This window comes from Eptatretus burgeri, chromosome 3, assembly GCF_056783735.1.
Source record: "Eptatretus burgeri isolate ZD-2024b chromosome 3, Ebu_testis_v1, whole genome shotgun sequence".
Lineage (NCBI taxonomy): Eukaryota > Metazoa > Chordata > Myxini > Myxiniformes > Myxinidae > Eptatretus > Eptatretus burgeri.
Genome location: NC_140963.1, coordinates 73,101,246 through 73,120,915, shown reverse-complemented (window position 1 = coordinate 73,120,915; position 19,670 = coordinate 73,101,246). Strand labels below are relative to the sequence as shown.

The 19,670-nt window shown below is 39.8% G+C and overlaps 1 protein-coding gene across 4 annotated transcripts in view; it reads right to left on the bottom strand.

Annotated features, from left to right (window-relative positions):
- LOC147030178 (uncharacterized) overlaps positions 1 to 19,670 on the bottom strand; it is a 196,777-nt gene that overhangs the window by 111,167 nt on the left and 65,940 nt on the right. For all 4 annotated transcript variants that reach the window (XM_085873972.1, XM_085873973.1, XM_085873974.1 and 1 more), the window contains 3 exons: positions 13,674 to 13,734; positions 13,541 to 13,574; positions 12,155 to 12,244 (listed from right to left, as the gene is read on the bottom strand). In XM_085873972.1, coding sequence (XP_085730098.1) covers positions 12,155 to 12,244; positions 13,541 to 13,574; positions 13,674 to 13,734 — 185 coding nt within the window. The remainder of the gene's footprint in view (positions 1 to 12,154; positions 12,245 to 13,540; positions 13,575 to 13,673; positions 13,735 to 19,670) is intronic.

Below are 19,670 nucleotides of genomic sequence, written 5' to 3'. Positions count from 1 at the left end.
TTCTCCATTGATATTGTCTAGCCTTTCTTGAGAAAGTTATACAGGAAGTGACATCAACATACCACAGCATTCTTGGTTCAACTAAGATGATGCCCAACATAGTACGAATCACTGGAATAAACATGGATCATTAACTAATTCCTTTTGAAATAGAATATTAGTCCAGCTGTAATTCACAGGAAACTGCATGCACAATTTGGTAATGCATATTATTCATATTGTTGTGTGTTTATATGGTGTAGCATTTTTAAAAATGGGCCTGAATTTGTGACCATTCGTCACCATTCTCATATGCAACCAAACACTGTCAAAGAAGCAAGCATGACTACATTTATTATTAATCTAATTTTGGAGAATTGCCAGATTACGATATGGAAATTTCAAAATAATTTGGGTGAGGGAGAGAAGAAATTGTAAGAAATAACTATGTCCGTACAGTGCATGCTGTTGTAGTTCTGCTTGTTCGAAGGTGAAAATTGACATGAGAATCCAAATTTTGATGTTATCAAGTTACCTTGAGGACATGAACAACGAATCATTTTGTGGAGACTGAACTTGCACACTTGTACTTCAGTGGAACTTCTTGCTGATGTGATATACTATATGTGTATACTGTACATAATTATATGAGGTTTAACAAATTTATATATTAGGTATTTAAAAATTATATATTAGATAATTATATCTTAGATACTATTTATATATGACATAGCAGAATACAAACAATTATATGTGGTCTGATGAAACCAAGATGGATCTATAATTATATACAGTATATGTGTATGTAATTATGTATATATATATATATATATATATATTTATTTATGCATTGCCTGGGAAAACTCAATTTCCAACATGATAATTAAATTTGAGTTGTTGACAAAAATCCCTACAACCTCAACATACAATCTTCACAGAACATACAACTTGATCGCTCCTGGGAAAAAAAAACCCCATGCAGTGTATAAACAACATACTCACTCGAAGCCTGAACACAGAAGTGTTATAATAAACCTGTGCAAAGCAATGTTTTTAGTAACAGGTGCATGTACAATGCCTATAGAAAGTCGACACCCCCTTTCAAAATTTTCATTTTTTGTTGCCTTTTAGCCTGGAATTAAATTGCATTCAATCAGACTTTTTCCAACTATATTTACACATTGTAACCCACAACTTCCAAGTGAAAAACAAACACTACAAGTTTCACAAAATTAACTAAAAATACAAAACTGGAATACCTTGGTTGGATGTGTCCACCCCCCCTTATAATAGCAATTATAAATTAGCTCATCCTTCCATTGGGACCACACTCTGTGCAGAGCATTGGTGCTGCCTCAGCAGTCTCCTTGGCTATTGGACACAATCCTGGACGGGTCGCCACTCCGACACAGGATACCAGCAAGCTGGCACTCATTTTGCCGACCTCGGAAGGATGACAGGCAGAGTCAACCCCACCTGGTAAATTAGCTCAGTTGTAACCAATCACCTTCAAAATCACACATCAAGTTAATTGGCCTCCACCCTCTGTTAAATTTCAGTGATTCTGATTATTTCAGAATAAAATCAGCTGTTATAGTAGGCTTCCTCTGCTGAGTCATGCATTTCACAGCTGAGACTCAATTATGAGCACCAATGACCTTTTAAAAGACCTCCGGGATAAAGTTGTGGAAACGCACAGATCAGGGGATAGGTATAAAAATATTTCAAAGGCCTTGAATATCCCTTGGAGCACAGTCACGACAATCATTAAGAAGTGGAAGGCATATGGTATGACCAGGACTCTGCCTAGATCAGGCCACCCTCCAAACGAGATGACCAAGCAAGGAGGACAATGATTAGAGAGGCCACCAAGAGGCCAATGGTAACTTTTGAAGAGCTACAGGCTTTTATGGCAAAGACTGGTCACTGTGTGCATGTGACGACAATATCCCAAGCACGCCACAAGTCTGGCCTGTATAGTATGATGGCAAGAAGGAAGCCATTACTCAAAAAAGGCCACTTTGAGTCCCGTTTAAAGTATACAAAAATCCACTCCAAAGATTCTGAAGCCATGTGAAGAAAAGTTTTGTGGTCTGACGAAACTAAGATGGATCATTTTGGCCTAAATACAAAACGTTACATTTGGCGCAAACCCAATACAGCACATCGCCAAAAGAACACTATCCCTACTGTGAAGCATGGCAGTGGCAGCATCATGTTATGGGGATGTTTCTCATCAGCAGGGACTGGGACACTTATCACTATAGAAGAGAAGATGGATGAAGTAAAATACAGAAAAATCCTACAGGAAAATATGCTCCCCTCTGCAAGAAAGCTGAAATTTGGACGGAAGTTCACCTTTCAGCATGACAACGACCTGAAGCACACAGCCAAAGCTACAATGAAGTGGCTAAGAAACAAAAAGATGAATGTCCTTGAGTGGCCCAGACAGAGCTCCGACCTGAATCCAATCGAAAATGTGTCGCATGACTTGAAGATTGCTGTCCATCAACACTCCCCATGGATGTAACTTGATAGCTTGAACAGTTTTGCAGAAGAATGGGCAAATATTGCCAAATCAAGGTGTGCAAAGTTGATAGAGACACATCCCAACAGGCTCACAGCTGTAATTGCTATCAAAGGTGGTTCAACTAAGTGTTAACTAAGGGGGTGGACACTTATCTAACAAAGGTATTCTACTTTTGTACTTTTAATTAATTTTCTGAAATTTGTAGAATCTGTTTTTCATTTGGAAGTTGTGGATTACGACGTATAAATAAAGGTGGAAAAACTGTAATTTAATGCAATTTAATTCCAGGCTATAAGGCAACAAAAGGTGAAAATTTTGAAAGGGGGTGCACACTTTCTATAGGCACTGTATGAACACTGTCATGATAAAATTTGTGCTGTTCACAACTAACCAGTACAACCTCAAAATACGATCTTCACAATACATATTACTCAATCACTCATGGGAGGGGAGCCCAGGCAATGTATGAGCACAAGATCCTATCAAGACCAAAAGGTCCAATTATCTTGTTTTACCTGGGGTCAATTTTTTTATGCAAACATAGCCCTCGACCTTCCTCTGGATGAAAGAGGATGACTGGTTGCACTAGTTCTTGCAGGGTCCGAATGCATAAATGAAAAAACAAACAAAAAAACTTTCTTGTTTATATATTAGACAGCAGAGTACCCAACTCTGGGTGGGTCCAGTTTGCACATTGATTGCTGAAAAAAAACAGGCATTACTTTCTGTGTTTTGCAAGAAGACCCTGGGTGCTTGTGTGGTGTGTGTTTAAAAGGTCTACATGGTCTAAAGGTCTAAATGGTACGTTCTCATTGTATTGAGTGTCAAACAGGTTCAAAGCATCTAATCTGTCAAACACGTAAAAAGGGTCTAAAAAGGTCCAAGTGGTCTAAAGCTCTAAATAGTAAAGGGTTCAAGCTGTCTAATCTGTCTGAAGGGTAGAAGGGGTATAAATTGTGTTATGGTCTGAGGGGTCTAAAGGGACTTTCGGGGTGTAAAGGTCTAAAGCTCCTCTGGGCTGAAAGGGCATAAAAGGTATAAACTACTCTGAAGGGTGAAGGGATCTAAAGATGTCAAAACTGTCTGAATGATCTTAAAGGTAAAAGGGGTCTTAAGGGTATTGAGGGTTTTTTGGGGGTCTTGAGGGTCTTAGGGGTATTTGGAGTCTTAAATGGTCTAAAGGGTTTTAGGGATCTTAAAGGTCATACACATCTTTGAACTCTAAATGGTTTTAAGAGTCTTCGGGATATCAATGGTCTTTGAGGTCTTAAAGTGTCTGATGGGTCCGAGAGATCTTTCGGTGTCTTAATGTTATTGGAGGGTCTTAAAGGGTCTTTGAGGTCTAAGGGGTCTCAGCAGGTAAAGGGTCGAAGGGTTCAACAGAAAGCTGAAATTTTGCATGCCAATGGGCAACGAAGCCAATACACCAGAAAAAACAAATCAAAGAATCGTCGGACAACATCCATCAATGAAAATATAAATAAATGAAAAATCAAATGCAGGTGAGCGACCTGAGACAATGGGGAAATTGTTCATATGCTTACACAACGTGTAAGCACACCCTGCTAGAATATATATATATATATATATATATATATATATATATATATATATATATATATATATATATATATATGTGTGTGTGTGTGTGTGTGTGAGTGTGTGTGTGTGTGTGTGTGTGTGTGTGTGTGTGTGTGTGTGTGTGTGTGTGTGTGTGTGTGTGTGTGTGTGTGTGTGTGTGTGTGTGTGTGTGTAATGATTATGTTGTCTGTGAGATGGTCACATTAAAAGGTGAACGTGCTGTCTGTGTTTGATTATTTCTCACATTAAGGCCGTGTTCACCTCCCCACCCCGCCCCCCACCCGACCCCACAAAAAACCCTCAAGAGCAAAATAATAATCAAAGAAAATGGAATTTTAAATATAATAATTTTTTTAAACATATTATACAGCATATGTTTGAAGCCTGCTAGTGATGTCTATCCATGCCTGCCCCACTGTTCTCATCCCCACTCCTCCAACATTCTCCCCTCTCCCCCATTCAATTTATGTTGATAAACTAGTAGATTTAATTGATGTGGTGTAGTAGTACAGTCTTGATGGGCCTCCTCCTGGGTCCAAGTTCCTTGTGTATCCTACACCAGACCAAGCAAGACAAACAGAACAACCCTCCCTGAAGCTCATTAGTGAATATAATCAGCGCTTTTACTGAGAATCCACATTACCTCTCTTTGAAGCACATTAATGAGTCATCAGCACTTTCACTGATCATCCATCCATTAAAAACTATATAGCTCAGCTTCTCCAGAAGATAAAAGTCCAATTAATTATTACAACCAACCTCAGCAAGATTTGAACCCAAATCTTGGATACCATGTCCACAATCTCACTGCTAGGCTACCAATTCTTCAGTCCTTTACATTGTTGTCCATTGTAAGCTTCATTCTTTCTCTGGACCAGCATATCATTTCTGCTCTTTAATTGATGTCTTCACAATAATTTAGTGCTGCATGTAAGGCACAATTGTAGATGAACAAAACTTTGCAAAAATAAAAATACATCGACAATGACTTTGCTGATTCAGCGGACTAAGTTGATGGAGTTGTAGTTTTGGCTTCAATCAACAATTTCTTATCCTGACACAAAGCAAAGGTGGTTGTTTTTCTTTGCTTTTGCTGTACTCAGTTCCCCTTGCAAATCGTTTTGCAAGAGGCATTCCTTTCACACATCAACTTCATCAACATAGCTAACAATCTACGAGTTATACTACCAAGAATGAAAAGCTAGCAGTGGGACATTTACTATAAACTAGCAAAAGCACCCATCACCAGTGATGGGAAAAGCTAGTTGTGGTATCGGCGAGAATACCCACAGAAAATGACAGTCAGGCAAGTTGTCCAGGGAAATTAATTCCATCCGAAAGTGCTCGACTTCACCAAAGGTGGCGCTATTCAAAGCAACTACAACAGCAAGGAAGTATACCCCATCATTTTTCCTGGGTTTTCCTGGCGGCCAAAAGAGCCATTAACTCCGCTTAAACCTGGCCGGTACAACCTTTTACCTCTGTGCCAAATTTGGTCCAAATAGGTCCAGAGGTGTAGGAGTGTTTATGTACCACACAGACAGACAGACAGACAGATCGACATTTATAGTTATAGATGAAAACCTGCACTTCTGAAAATTCTCTACACCACAAAGATTATTTGTCAAACTAATTGCAGCCAAATGTGTTATTTGTAAGCTGAGACGAGTTGCACAAATAATTCACGAAAAGTTTTCAAAATGTAATATTTCTGATATGTAATTTTCCAACTGAAACTGGATTATTTATTAAATTATCAGTTCACTACAGCATCATGGAATGGTTCCCAGGTATGGCAGAATCATCATATATGTGTGTAGTCGATGGAATAGTATATTCCATTTGAAATATGAATGAGACAATTCGATGCATAAAAGACAAAGCTAAGCATACTGTATATTGCTGACAAGTTTAGCAAAGCAGAACTTTAACATTAATTGCTTTAAACGTGTCTGGGTTATGCTGTGTAGCAACTGCTGAGAAACAAAGCAAAAAAGAGAAAAGTTTAAAAACAATATCAAAGTTTGGGTTTTGGTACCATGGCATGTGAGAAAGTTCAAAAACAATTCCTGTATCCTGAATTTTTCAGATTTTATCCAAATGCGAATTGTTTATCGGATTACTGTAATGGAATTGTGAGAGAAAAAACATAGGGGAGAGTGGGGAGAAGTGGAACACTTTATATCATTTTCTATTCGACACTCAATGCTGGAGTTGGCCAAATTCTGATATCTGTCTCAGGTACAGCAACAGGGTGTGAGACACCTTTATCAAATGTGAGCTGGCACTTCATTGCTCCAAAGGTGACATCATGGAAAATGTCCCAGTTCTCCACACACTCGACATGAAAACTTGAGTCATGACAGAAAAAAATTGTTGAATTGAGTAAATGAGTTCAAAAGAAAACTTTTGGGGAATATCTAATGAACTATATGGGGTACCCAGCATTACCCAGTACTGTTCTAATCTTGTTGGTATTTTGAATAAATCAATTTTTTTTTCTATTCTTGTGGGGCCCTAAAACGCTTCCTTACACCCACTAAAGAAGTGTCAGGGATAATTTAATATTACCTTTCACAAAGCTACAAACGCTTCGGCACGATATCTATATATTACTAAAACTCTCATCTTGTATATATGTATGTATGTATGTATGTTCCCGAAATACAGCGAAAACGGTACACGACAGTGCAAAAAATTTTGGCCCACTGTACTCACCATTCGCCAGCGGTGTGTAGTATCAAGTTTCGTTAAAATCGGTCAACGAAAAAATTATTAAAAACTCAATTCCCGATTCAGTGAAGTACTCTTCGGGAGAATTTGATCAATGCAAACAACCTCATGGTATAGTTCGCTGCAGCTATCTTTTTTTTTTTTCTTGAAATGATTTATTTAAAAATCTCAAACATTTAGTGTAAATAAACAAAGAACGATTTATTTTTAAGCATAAAATAAACCGCCATTTTGATCTAATACTTCCATGTTCATTAATAAATAAAATTGTGTTTGGAAGATTAGGCACAATAATTTTTCCAACTTTCTTTTCTACATTTTTTTTTTTTTAACATTGACGCGCAATATCAAGTTTCGTTCAAATCGGGCAACGAAAAAAATTATTAAAAAATCAATTCCCAATTCAGTCAAGTACTCTTCGGGATTATTTGATCAATACAAACAACCTGAGCGGTGTAGTTCGCTGGAGCTTTCTTTTTTTTTTTGAAATGATTTTTATTAATCAACCGCTGTCACAATGGGAACCCAACAGGTTCACGGGTCATCTAGTAGCTATTAAAAAAGAAATCCAAAAGAAAAAAATTCTAAATTTTCTAAAAATTATATTTTTGCCAAAACACTCCCTGGAACTCACTAACTTCTGAAAGTTTAATGAGGATCTGTTTGGCCATCTCTGAGAAAAATGGTGACACACACACACACACACACACACACACACACACACACACACACACACACACACACACACACACACACACACACACACACACACACACACACACACACACCTCTCGCATAGAAAAGATAAGGAGAGGTGAATTAAACATACATCACAAACTATACTGTATATTGAACAAATTATACCATAAACTATACTACACAAACTAACCATATATCACAAACGAAATATTGAATAAACTATACTATAAATTATACTACACAAAGTAACCATATATCACAAACGAAATATCGAACAAACTATTCTATAAATGATATGATACAAATTAACCATATATCACAAACTATATATCAAACAAGCTATACTATAAACGAGATGATACAAACTATCTATATATATATATATATATATATATATATATATATATATATATATATATATATATATATATATATATATATATATATATATATATATATATCTCTCTCTCTCTCTCTCTCTCTCTCTCTCTCTCTCTCTCTCTCTCTCTCTCTCTCTCTCTCTCTCTCTCTCTCTCTCTCTCTCTCTCTCTCTCTCTCGTGCAGCCTATAGCTGCTGGTTGCATCATTGGTTGGGACGCAGCTATGCTGCTGATGCAGTGTCCCTCTTACCAATACACTGGTGCTCATTTTGCTGACCTTGGAAGGATGACAGGCTGAGTCAACCTCCTGGTGTATTTATTAATTCAGTGGCCAACGGGGCTTGAACTCAGGACCCTAGGGCCCGAAGCCCCCACCCTAACCACTAAGCCAACACCAGGCTTAACCATATATCACAAACTATATATCGAACAAACTACACCATAAACTATAAGATACAAACTAACCATACATCACAAACTATATATCGAACAAACTATACTACAAACGATAAGAAACAAACTCACCATATATCACAAACTATATATCGAACAAACCATACTATAAACTATATGATGCAAACTAACCATACATCACAAACTATATATCAAACAAACTATACGATAAACTATAGAATACAAATAACCATATATCATAAGCTATAAATTGAACAAACTAGCCTATAAACTATGCCATACGAACTAACCATATATCACAAATTACATATCGAACAAAAAAAAAAAAAATGACCGTTTTTACAGCCATTTTTCCCTGCTGTGCAGGGGTTTGGCTTTTTCTTGAGGCAATGTTTTATGGCCGGATGCCCTTCCTGATGCCAACCCTGGTCGCCTCTTACGACACACAGGGATATGGTACACCTATTCTAACCGGGGCATACACCAGGACCAGTACACTGGCACTCATTTCGCCGACCTCGGAAGGATGACAGGCTGAGTCAACCCCCTGGTGTTAATTCAGCAGCCAACGGGGCTTGAACTCAGGACACTGGGATCCCAAGCCACCACCCTAACCACTAAGCCAACACCAGGCTTTACATATCGAACAAACTATCCTATAAATTATACAACACAAATGAACCATATATCGCAAACTATATATCGAAAAAACAATACTGTAAACTATATGATACAAACTAACCATACATCACAAACGATATATCGAACAAACAAGACCATAAACTATACAATACAAACTAACCATACATCACAAATGATATATCAAGCAAACTATACTACAAAGGATAAGATACAATCTAACCACACAACACAAACTATATATCGAATAAATGAGACTACAAAGTAAAGTACACAAACTAACCAACTATCACAAACTATATATATATCGAACTAATTGTACTATAAACTATATGATACAAACTAACCATATATCACAAACTATATGTTGAACAAACTAGACTATAAAGTATCGTATACAAACTGACCATATATCACAAACTATATATTGAACAAACTACACTATAAACTATATGATACAAACTAACCATATTTCAAAAACTATATGTTGAACAAAGTATTCTATACACAATAATATTCAAACTAACCATATACCACAAACTACATATCGAATAAACTAGACTATAAAGTATAGTACACAAACTAACCATGTTTCACAAATTATATATCAAACAAGCAGAACTATATTTCGCTCTTTCTCTGAGATGGAAATATACATAGGTAAATAGAATCTGGATAAGCATTGTCATTTAATACAATTACCCTCCCCTCTCGAAACATTTTTCAGAAGAAATAAAGAAATTTCTACTTCTTATCCTGAATAATTCACACTAGGACTCCTCACGTGATAATAACGTCGACACTCTTGTGGTGACTAAAATCAACAAGTTGTCCCGAAATCAATTTTCCATCAGTAAAATATTTGCAAAGCAAACAAAACATATGACCCCAAAGGATTGGTTTTCAAAGTGAAAATTGTGGTGCTGGGTAAAAACACATCAGGCTGGATGTGGGATGGTATAAGACAGCAAAGGAAGCATGACTCATTCATGGAATGTCAGGAACCTGCTTGCTAAAAATACAATGAATAAAGGCATTTGGGTTTTGCCCAGCATGCCTTTACTTGAGAAGACTTTGAACTTATTTGCAAACTCCACTCATAAAACCATAGGTTTCAAGTTCAAGTTCCACCCATGTCTCAGAGTCTGTACATTGGTTGAGGGATTTTTAATTCCGTCTTGACATCAAATTTGGTCTGCTTCATGGTGTCGCAATCTGAGTATGCTTGTCTCATGATGCTGCAACATTTGTGTCAAATACCAATTACTACTATATTCATTTATCTATCGCATCAGTCTATTTGTGCTTCATATGGGATATGCACTGTAAACATGTCCTTATGCCATTGTTTTCCATGAAATGTGTGTACATAGCACTTATATTTGATCCTTAGAGTTGGATTGATGGCCGAAAGATGAGGACACTGGATTAGTATCTTAGAAGTTGCTGGATCAAACGTGAGTGAGGGCAGCAGTATTAAAGCTTTTGAATCTTTGATTCTGGACTTGAGATAAGCCTCAGGAGCATTATCTCAGTAAAAGCCCAGCTTGCTCACTAATGACCTTCACCAAGTTGGTAATCTGCCTGCCCCACCTAGTCTGGGTTACTAGTCTGTATTTACATAGGTTTAGAGGTTTATGGAAGAGCAGAATAACAGGGGACAAAGGGTCAGCTGCAGCGATACAAATTGAGGTTAAGGGTTGACTTTTTACCCTCACCAAAGGAGAGGATATTACATTTGGGTCTGTTTGTTTGTCTGTTTGTTTGTCTGTTTGATTGTCCACACAGAACTTTGGTGTTTTTCTCTGCAACCGCTTGTTGGATTGAGACGAAATTTTCACCATTGGTGCGACTACTCATGTAATGTTGTAATGACTACTCATGTCATGAGTAATGTTGTAATGATAATGATGCGTCATAGGTCACGTGGTGTGGCAGCCATGCTGGAAAAACTGAAAACACTTTGGACCTCTACATCTCTAAAACACCAAGGAAAAAATTTAAACTTGGCACATAGCAAGTACTCCTCATGGGGAATTTTCGTGATGTCATATGTCCTCTTGTTATGATGTCATAATTGCAAATGTAGAACGCCACATCCAATAAGTATGAAAATTTTTGAGGGTCATCTAGGGATAAAATGGTCAACAGAAATTTTTTGATGACATCATCACCCACGTGATTTGGCAGATATATATATATATATATATATGTATATATATATATATATATATATATATATATATATATATATATATATATATATATATATACATACATACACATATATATGTATATATATGAACCTTCAAAAATATTCTTCTCTGAAATGGCTGAACAGATCGAGACGAAACTTTACACATATATGACCATCTGTCCATGAGGACCAAAAGGTTCACACATATGATAGAGGTCACATGGTTTGGCAGCCATATTGGATTTACCCAAAAACCTATAAAAAGAATATACCACTCAAAATAAGTCCTGGTGAGGGTCTGCAATCTCTGATTGCTCTTTTTCTTGTTACTTTTGGGCAACTTGGGAAAGACACTATGATGTGTTCAATAAAAAGCAATGCTGAATCAATTTCCCAAAAGCAGTCTTTTAAAAAAAGATGCCCATCGGCTTTGTTGTGTTTGGTCTAAGACCTTCCACATATCCACATCACAATGATATAAATAATAATAATTGCTAAGGGTTCACTGGTTGGTCATGCAATAAACAAACATGTTTTGTCTCAAATAATCATTGCTAAAGGCATACTGGTTGGTTATGCATTAAACAAACATGCTAATCCTTGAGTATAAACATCAATAAGAGAAGTGCCAGTTGTTGTTAGAGTAATGAAGAACAAGTCTTGCCCGTGACATGTTGACATGCATTGGCGGACAGGTAGAACAATGGATAAAATCAACATGACGTTGATCAAGGTATGCTAACCACCGTGGGAAACAAGTGAAAGTTGACTGCTTGGGTGTTAACACTTTATCGGAGCAAAAGAGAGTTTAAGTCTGAAACATCAGCTTCCCCTTGCTTCCCAGTTCCCACAGTGGTTATCACCCTCCTTCAATGTCCTGTTCATTTCATCCGCTGCAAGAGTAACCTTGGCACAAATGGATTGGCCTGGAGTGCCAATGTATGAGTTATAAATTGGTGCCTATGCGGTTAGCTGCTGAAAGGTGGGTACTGTGAATGAAACCTGTTCCACTGGTGTTTGGCACACATGCAGCCATCCTTCTCGATGTGGAACATGACGGTTGCATTCCGGAAGCAGACCTCCTGATCCCTCCTGTCAGGTTTCAGAGCAAAGGAAAAGGAAAATGCGAATCATGCAAATGCATTTAACGAGAAAAGTGAAAGAAAAGCATTTTTTAAAAACATTGGAAAAAACGAAAAGAATGACAGATGAAATGCCTTGACGTACCATTAAAGGGACAATTATTTTAACTATCAGCTACACACTAATCTCTCCACTGCATATAAATATCAAAATGTTGTTGCTGTTGTCCTGACATGTTTCACTGTTAATCTCTTGATACACATTCCTACTTTTCAAACTGTTAAATGTGAAAAGTAGTCTGACACGATGGCACAGTGAAAGTACACTTTCCTTTGAACAGTCTCTGTCTTCATCTGATTCATGACCATACAATAAACTATTGGTTCGGTGTTTTGCAGACAGGGCATTGAATCAATGAGTGCACCTTCATTTGAATGGACATTCAGTTAGGAACTTGTCTGCAAGCATAATTGTGTGGACATTAAAGATCCTATGGTGAGTTTCATAAAGAGTGGGCAGATTATTGCCAGCACCCTGACGACATTCCAAGTTCCTGCCCAAAATGTGCAGGGGCACTGCATCAATAACCTAGCTGTGCCTCATGAATAATGCAACCAGTGGACCCAATTCATATTGAATTCCAGTCCAATATGCACTGAGAAAAGTAAAATTAACAATGACAATTACCTTTTGTATTCCTGTGTTGTTTTCTCAACAATATTTGTATCAGATCACATGACACACCAACTGGCATTGAACTCAGAGCAGCTATTGTGGCATGATTTCACAACACCATGAGTTGGAATATATGAACTCATACAATTTTGGTTGTACAAACCTGAATTATTCATTAATGATTTTGAACAGTGCATTAGGGCATTTTTTTCAGTGCCCCCTGTAGGTTAAGGCATGACTGTAATTTGTTCTCGATGCCAGCGATATCTCGCCTCATAATTCATCTAAAGACACGATGGGATCTTTAACATCCACAAACAAATGCTTCGTCGATGGGACACCCAGCTTAACATCTGTTTATGTAACACATATACAATACAAACACATATACAAACACATATATGATGGGACACGTATACAAACACATATATGATGGGACACGTATACAAACCTTGCCTGAGAAGCACCAATCAAATTTGTTTTAAAGTTGGGCCTAGAATTTCACCCAGACTAGATGGCCCAGAGGCAAGTATGTCATCTCTGTGCCATCCTGTCGGACTATTTGTGCATATATGGAGTGACTTGAGAGGAAGAATTAGTCAACATCAAAAAAATGAAAACTCATCTTACCTTCCCAAAAATGTAGGATGATCTAACAGAATGTCTGTGGGTTATATCAAACAGAGAAACAGGAATTATTATGGGATCCTTTCATGTATCCTGTAGTTAAAATGCAAATCGTGGCAGCCATACAAACACTCACCGGTTGGCATGGCAACTCCCCGTTTCCATGGCGACAGAGCCCAAGAGGCTTGCGTTCTCCTCTTTAAAACACATGCCCAGCACAACGTCTCTTAGGCACAGGCATGACCAAAGCAGCCAGGTCTCTGTTTCTCTGACTCTCAACAGCTGCTATGTGTGATTGCACAGTGATCCATCTTAACATCACTTTGTTTTATTATCCAATGACTTTCTTCTACTTCTGTTCACTCTATGAACATAAGATGTATAATACAGCACCATTAACAGAAGACAAATGAAGTCACAAAAGGAGTTTAATGTAGGGAATTGGCCCAAGGGAAACATTGTGCAACGAGACTCAAGTTACAGCTTCAAATGACTCCACAACTAGTTTGTTTGTAAAGAAAATATTTTTTAACGTTGAAAAACAGTGTTGTGTGCAAGTCATACGCTTTTTCTTTATTGTTACTCTTTCACCAATTCCACCCACCACCCCTCCCTCCCCCCCAAGCTTCAACCTTATGATCCCTATTTTTCATCTCAGTCATTGCCTTCTTTAGTGTATCCTTTTCAGGGGCTGCACTCTGGGGCTTTCAAAACGTTCTCTGGACAAGATACTGAAAACAGTCCAACCAGAAACCCCAATGTGTAAAAAAACAAAAAAAAAAAAAATATATATATATATATATATATATACATACATTGTTACGGATCTGGAAACCATATGCATTCAACATACAGATGTCCCAAAAGTCAGATATGTCGTTAAGTATGTGTGTAGTCAGATCCCCTTCCTTTTGTCGAGTGGGAGAATCAAAGGCGTGCGTTGTGATTTCTTTTAGTTAGGTTATTACATCGAACAAGCCATCTAACAACCATCCCATCTGCATGACCCCTCGGCCCATCACGTTCCACCACCAACCAGCTGCCTTCTCGCACCCTAACGTGCCAAGGCAAGATCTCGCGGTTCCGGTTTCTCGGCTCCCACAAACGTTATTACTCTTTCACGACGACCTTTGCAACATTGATACTGTTGCTCGACAAGTACGAACCCACGTGGAAGAGTGGGTGGGGTTTCCCGGCAGGGGCTGAAACCCCGCCCAGGAAGGGCGAGTGCATGGGAGCCTGCCCAATCAGGGCGGGGAGAGACGTCTCTTCGAGCGAGCCCCGCCCCATTGAGGGAGGTCCATAAATTCCCGAGCACTCTCTGAGAGGTGGTTTTTTGGGGGTTGCTATGAAGGGGTTGTTACGAAGGTTGTTCAGAGGTTTTCGACGGGGTTGTTGTTGAGCGTGCAGTTCTTTTGAGGCGGAGGGTTGAGCAGAATGTCGTGAAGGCGGCGAACGTGTCTCTGCTGGCCCTCAACAAGGAAAGGAAAGAGCGACCCTGACCCCCCTCGGTGGACCCCGCTATTCACCACCCGAGCTCCGCCACGAACCACGAGTCCCACACGTGCGACTGGGGATTAAACCAACGACCTTTGTCAGGTGCCGCATCGGGGAGCACCCCCTTCCTCCGACGGTCAGGTACCCAGCCGGACTCTGACCCTCAGCTCATCTCTCTCCTCGGCTGCGAGGGTCCAATAATGAACTCTGGGTTTATTTTCATTTGTGTGTGTGTGTGTGTCTGCGTGGGGGCCCATCTAAGTAGAACTGAATAAGTGTTTTTGGATCATTTTAAATATTCCTTGCTTGCCTATTCGCGTTAAGTCTTGCTTTTTGTCTTCATTTACTGTAAATAAATAATCACAGAAATGTTCCCAGTCCGTTTCCGTCGCTTCTTGCATTGGTCCAGCATGGTTCGGATCTGAGTTTAGACGGGGTTTTATCCCCGGTAATCCGTTCATCCCAGCCGGCACGTCTTTGGCAGTTTCCACTCGGCTGCACCCGAACCGGAGTTGGTAGTCGGAACTCTACCGCAGTCTGTAGAGTGATCCGGTTTGAGCAAGACGTGCGAAGGCGTGGTTTCTCCGGGAGTCGAAATTGCGTCGTTAATTAGGTAAATTGGTTATAGACAAATAGACCCTACGCTACACGGTTGAAATATTGGCGACCACGGTCGTTTCAGCGACCCGCCGCGTCACAAAATTATCCGGAACGACGGCCGACAATTCCGTGGAGTCTGGTGGAGACGACTTAGCTTTCCCCACCTCGTGGTCATTCTCGCCACGACCGCGGCCCACAACAATACACACACACACACACACACACACACACACACACACACACACACACACACACACACACACACACACACACACACACACACACACACACACACACACACACACACACTAATAAAACTCTCATCTTGTATGTATGCATGTATGTATGTTCCTAAAATACTGCCAAAACGGTACACGATTGCGCAAAAATTTTAGGGCCACCTTACTCACCATTCTCCTGCAGTGGACAGTATCAAGTTTGGTTAAAATCGGGAAACGAAAAAATTAAAAAAAAAAATCAATTCCCGATTCAGCAAGTACTCTTCGGGAGAATTTGATCAATGCAATCAACCTCAGCAGTATAGTTCGCTGGAGCTATCTTTTTTTTTTCTTCTTGAAATGATTTATTAAAGGATCTCAAACATATAGTATCGACAAAGAACGATTTATTTTTAAGCATAAAATAAACATCACCATTTTTATCTTATACTTCCATGTTGATGAATAAATAAAATTGTGTTTCGAAGATTATGCACAATAATTTATTCGACTTTCTTTTCTCTGTTTCTTTTTCACATTGACGCGCAATATCAAGTTTCGTTCAAATCGGGCAACGAAAAAAATTATTAAAAAATCAATTCCCGATTCAGTCAAGTACTCTTCTCGATTATTTGATCAATGCAAACAACCTCAGCTGTATAGTTCGCTGGAGCTATCTTTTTTTTTAATGCTTTATTTTTTATCAACCACTGTCACAACGGGATCCCAACGGGTTCACGGATCGTCTAGTATATTATAAAGCTCTTTCGAACCACCGATTGACTCACACTCACTCATTGACTCAATGACTGATATTGAAGATCGGTACCTTCCGGGTCACGTAGAAAGCTGATATTTTGCGTGCCAATGGACCGAAGCTGGTACACCAGAAATTTTCACAGAATCATCAGACAAATTCCATAAATTAAAATAGACATAAATGGGGAAAAAATGCAGCTGAGTGACCCGAGACAATGAGGAAGCACGGTTCGTATGCTTACGCAATGTGTAAGCACACCCAGTTATATATATATATATATATATATATATATATATATATATATATATATATATATATATATATATATATATATATGTATATATATACACAGTAGACTAGGCGTAAGTCGGCAGCGTGTAACTCGTCACTTCGCCAAAGTCGGCAGCGTCAAAAAGTCCCGAATTTATCTCTTGTTAAGTCCCTATGAAAAAAGGGTTATCCCTCAGTAAGTCGTCATCTCTAAGTCGTCACTTCGTCTAAGTCGTCAGATGTTGTCCGTTCCCACGTAATGGAAACTCAAGTAAATTACCACTCCTAACTCGTCACACGGAACTGCTGCCTCGTGAGAATCCCGATTTCATGGAATCGTGATGCTCGCTCATTGGTTTACACCGCCAGTGATAGGCTATTTATAACTGCGTACACACGTTGATCGCACTGCAGGCAGGACAATGGCGACAAAGCGTAAGCTTACAACTAAAACCTACCAAGAAAAATACGACATTATCCAGTTTTGCGAGGCAAACCCACTGATGAAGAAAACAGCCATAGCTGAAACGTTGGACATCAAACGGCAGACATTGAACGATATCTTGAAGAATAAGGGCACGATGTTTGGACAAGTGGAGAAGATCGCGAGGCCGGTGGTAAGTGTGAAAGGCGTGAAATGTGTGTCCTTTGAAGATGTCGATGACGCGCTCATCATCTGGTATCGGCAAATGTCGGCTCAGCCAAATATTCGGTTGGACGGTGAAATGTTGCTGCTGAAGGCACGTAAATTCACTGCGGACCTCGGGCATGATGATGCCGAGACCTTGCCGATGCACTGGATAGACAGATTCAAAGTGAGGTGGGGAATCGGCAAGGTCAAGAAGTGCGGCGAATCAGGCAGCGTGGATTCGGCAGTGGTGCACGACTGGAAGGATGGCAAATTGAAAGACATCTTCGAAAGGTATCAGCCTCGGGACGTGCACAATGCCGATGAGACTGGGCTTTTCTGGCAGATGCCGCCAGAAAAGTCTCTGGGGTTCGTTGGTCAATCCCATCATGGTGATAAGCAGGCGAAGTTGTTGTCTTACAGTTTTTCATTATGTTTACTTTTGATAAACTGATTCATGAATTCCATCTTTGCTTGATCACTTTCCAACTCACCAATGAACCCCCACCTATGCCCCAAGGATTGTGTTTTCCTTTTGGTACAATAGCCGGCTCTCACACATACGTGTCCAGGCCACGCGCGACTTAATCCTTCACCCCACAGTCATCATGAATGTTCGCATACGCGTAAGTCGTCACTTTTTTCTCGGTCCCGATGGTGACGACTTACGCCTAGTCTACTATATATATATATATGTATATATATATATATATATATATATGTATATATATATATATATATATATATATATATATATATATATATATTACAACGTATATATGCAAACATATACATATAAGAATACGCTCATTCTGTTTGTTTGTTTCTCTGTCTATCCGACGATTTTCTCTTCAACTACTCGACCATGGACAATAAAACCAATTTCATTATTAATGCCTTTGTCCAAGGAGTTCCAGTTCCATATTTTATTTTGGGAATAAATGGGAAACATTTATTTATATAAATAAATGGGAAAAAAATGCAGGTGAGTGACCCGAGACAATGGGGAAGCACGATTCTTATGCTTACGCAATGTGTAAGCACACCCAGTTATATATTTTTGCGGAAATGGCCCTTAGTATGCTACTAAATATAGGATTAGCCCAGATCCCCAATTAAATGCATGTTTAGCCAGGTTGTTCGGTAATTTGACGTTACATGTGTGTCGGGAGGTATCACAGGCTGTTATTTGTTTGTGCAGTGGTGGACCGAGAGGCTCTTCTTCTTCCTTCAGATGTTCCAGACAATAGACTCCGCCCAGCACCCTGAGAGGGGGAGTGGCCTTGAAAAGGAAGTGAAACTGAAGGGAGGAGCCTGTGGGCTTCGAGGCGAGCAGAAAAAGGAAAGACAGTGGTGATTCTGTAGGGAGAGGAAACTGAACCTGAGGGTTAGGCGGCAATCTGCTTTGAGAGGACCTGGCTGCTGTGTGAGTCTGGAGTCAGCTTTGAGGCGTGCTCGGGCTTCGAGGCGAGCGTACGCCGGGAAAGCAAGAGAGAAATGACGAGTGTGGAGGCAAGATGTGCTGGATGAGCAGTCGGTTTTGAGGCGTGCTCGGGCTTCGAGGCGAGCAGAAAAAGGAAAACCAGTGGTGATTCTGTAGAGAGAGAAACTGAACCTGAGCTCTTTGGGTCTGCCTTCTGTGGCCTGGAGAAGCGAGCCAGGGCCGAAGGAAAGGCAGGGAAAGGACTGCATGATGTCTGTCTGCCCTCAGCTGGATGAGAGACGACTGGTGGGAGTCGTGATATGCTATGTAGGGGACGGCTGTGTCTGTCTGTGATTTGCTTCGTGAAGGAGGCCTGGTGAACAGGCCAGGCCTGGACTTGTATACTGGACCTTGTGAGAAACCAGCTGAAACCCACCATCGACTTGACGTTCTGGTGCAGTCGACCTCGCGGGGTCTGAACGCGCGGAGGCCGTGTGCGTGGGTGGTGCGACAAAGGAGGACGAGCGCCATCTTGCCACGTGGCGTGCTCAAGCTTGGAGCTCGAATCCGTGGACATCCGCTTGTCACGAGCCACATTCGTGCTTTTGACACTTTCCTCTCGTCCATGAAACATCACCAAGTACTCTGTCTTGTCTACATGCTGTCCGTGTCTTGTCTGCATGTCGTTTGAGGCTTATCTCGTTAGGGACCCCTTCAAAACCCGTAATCCGTATCTC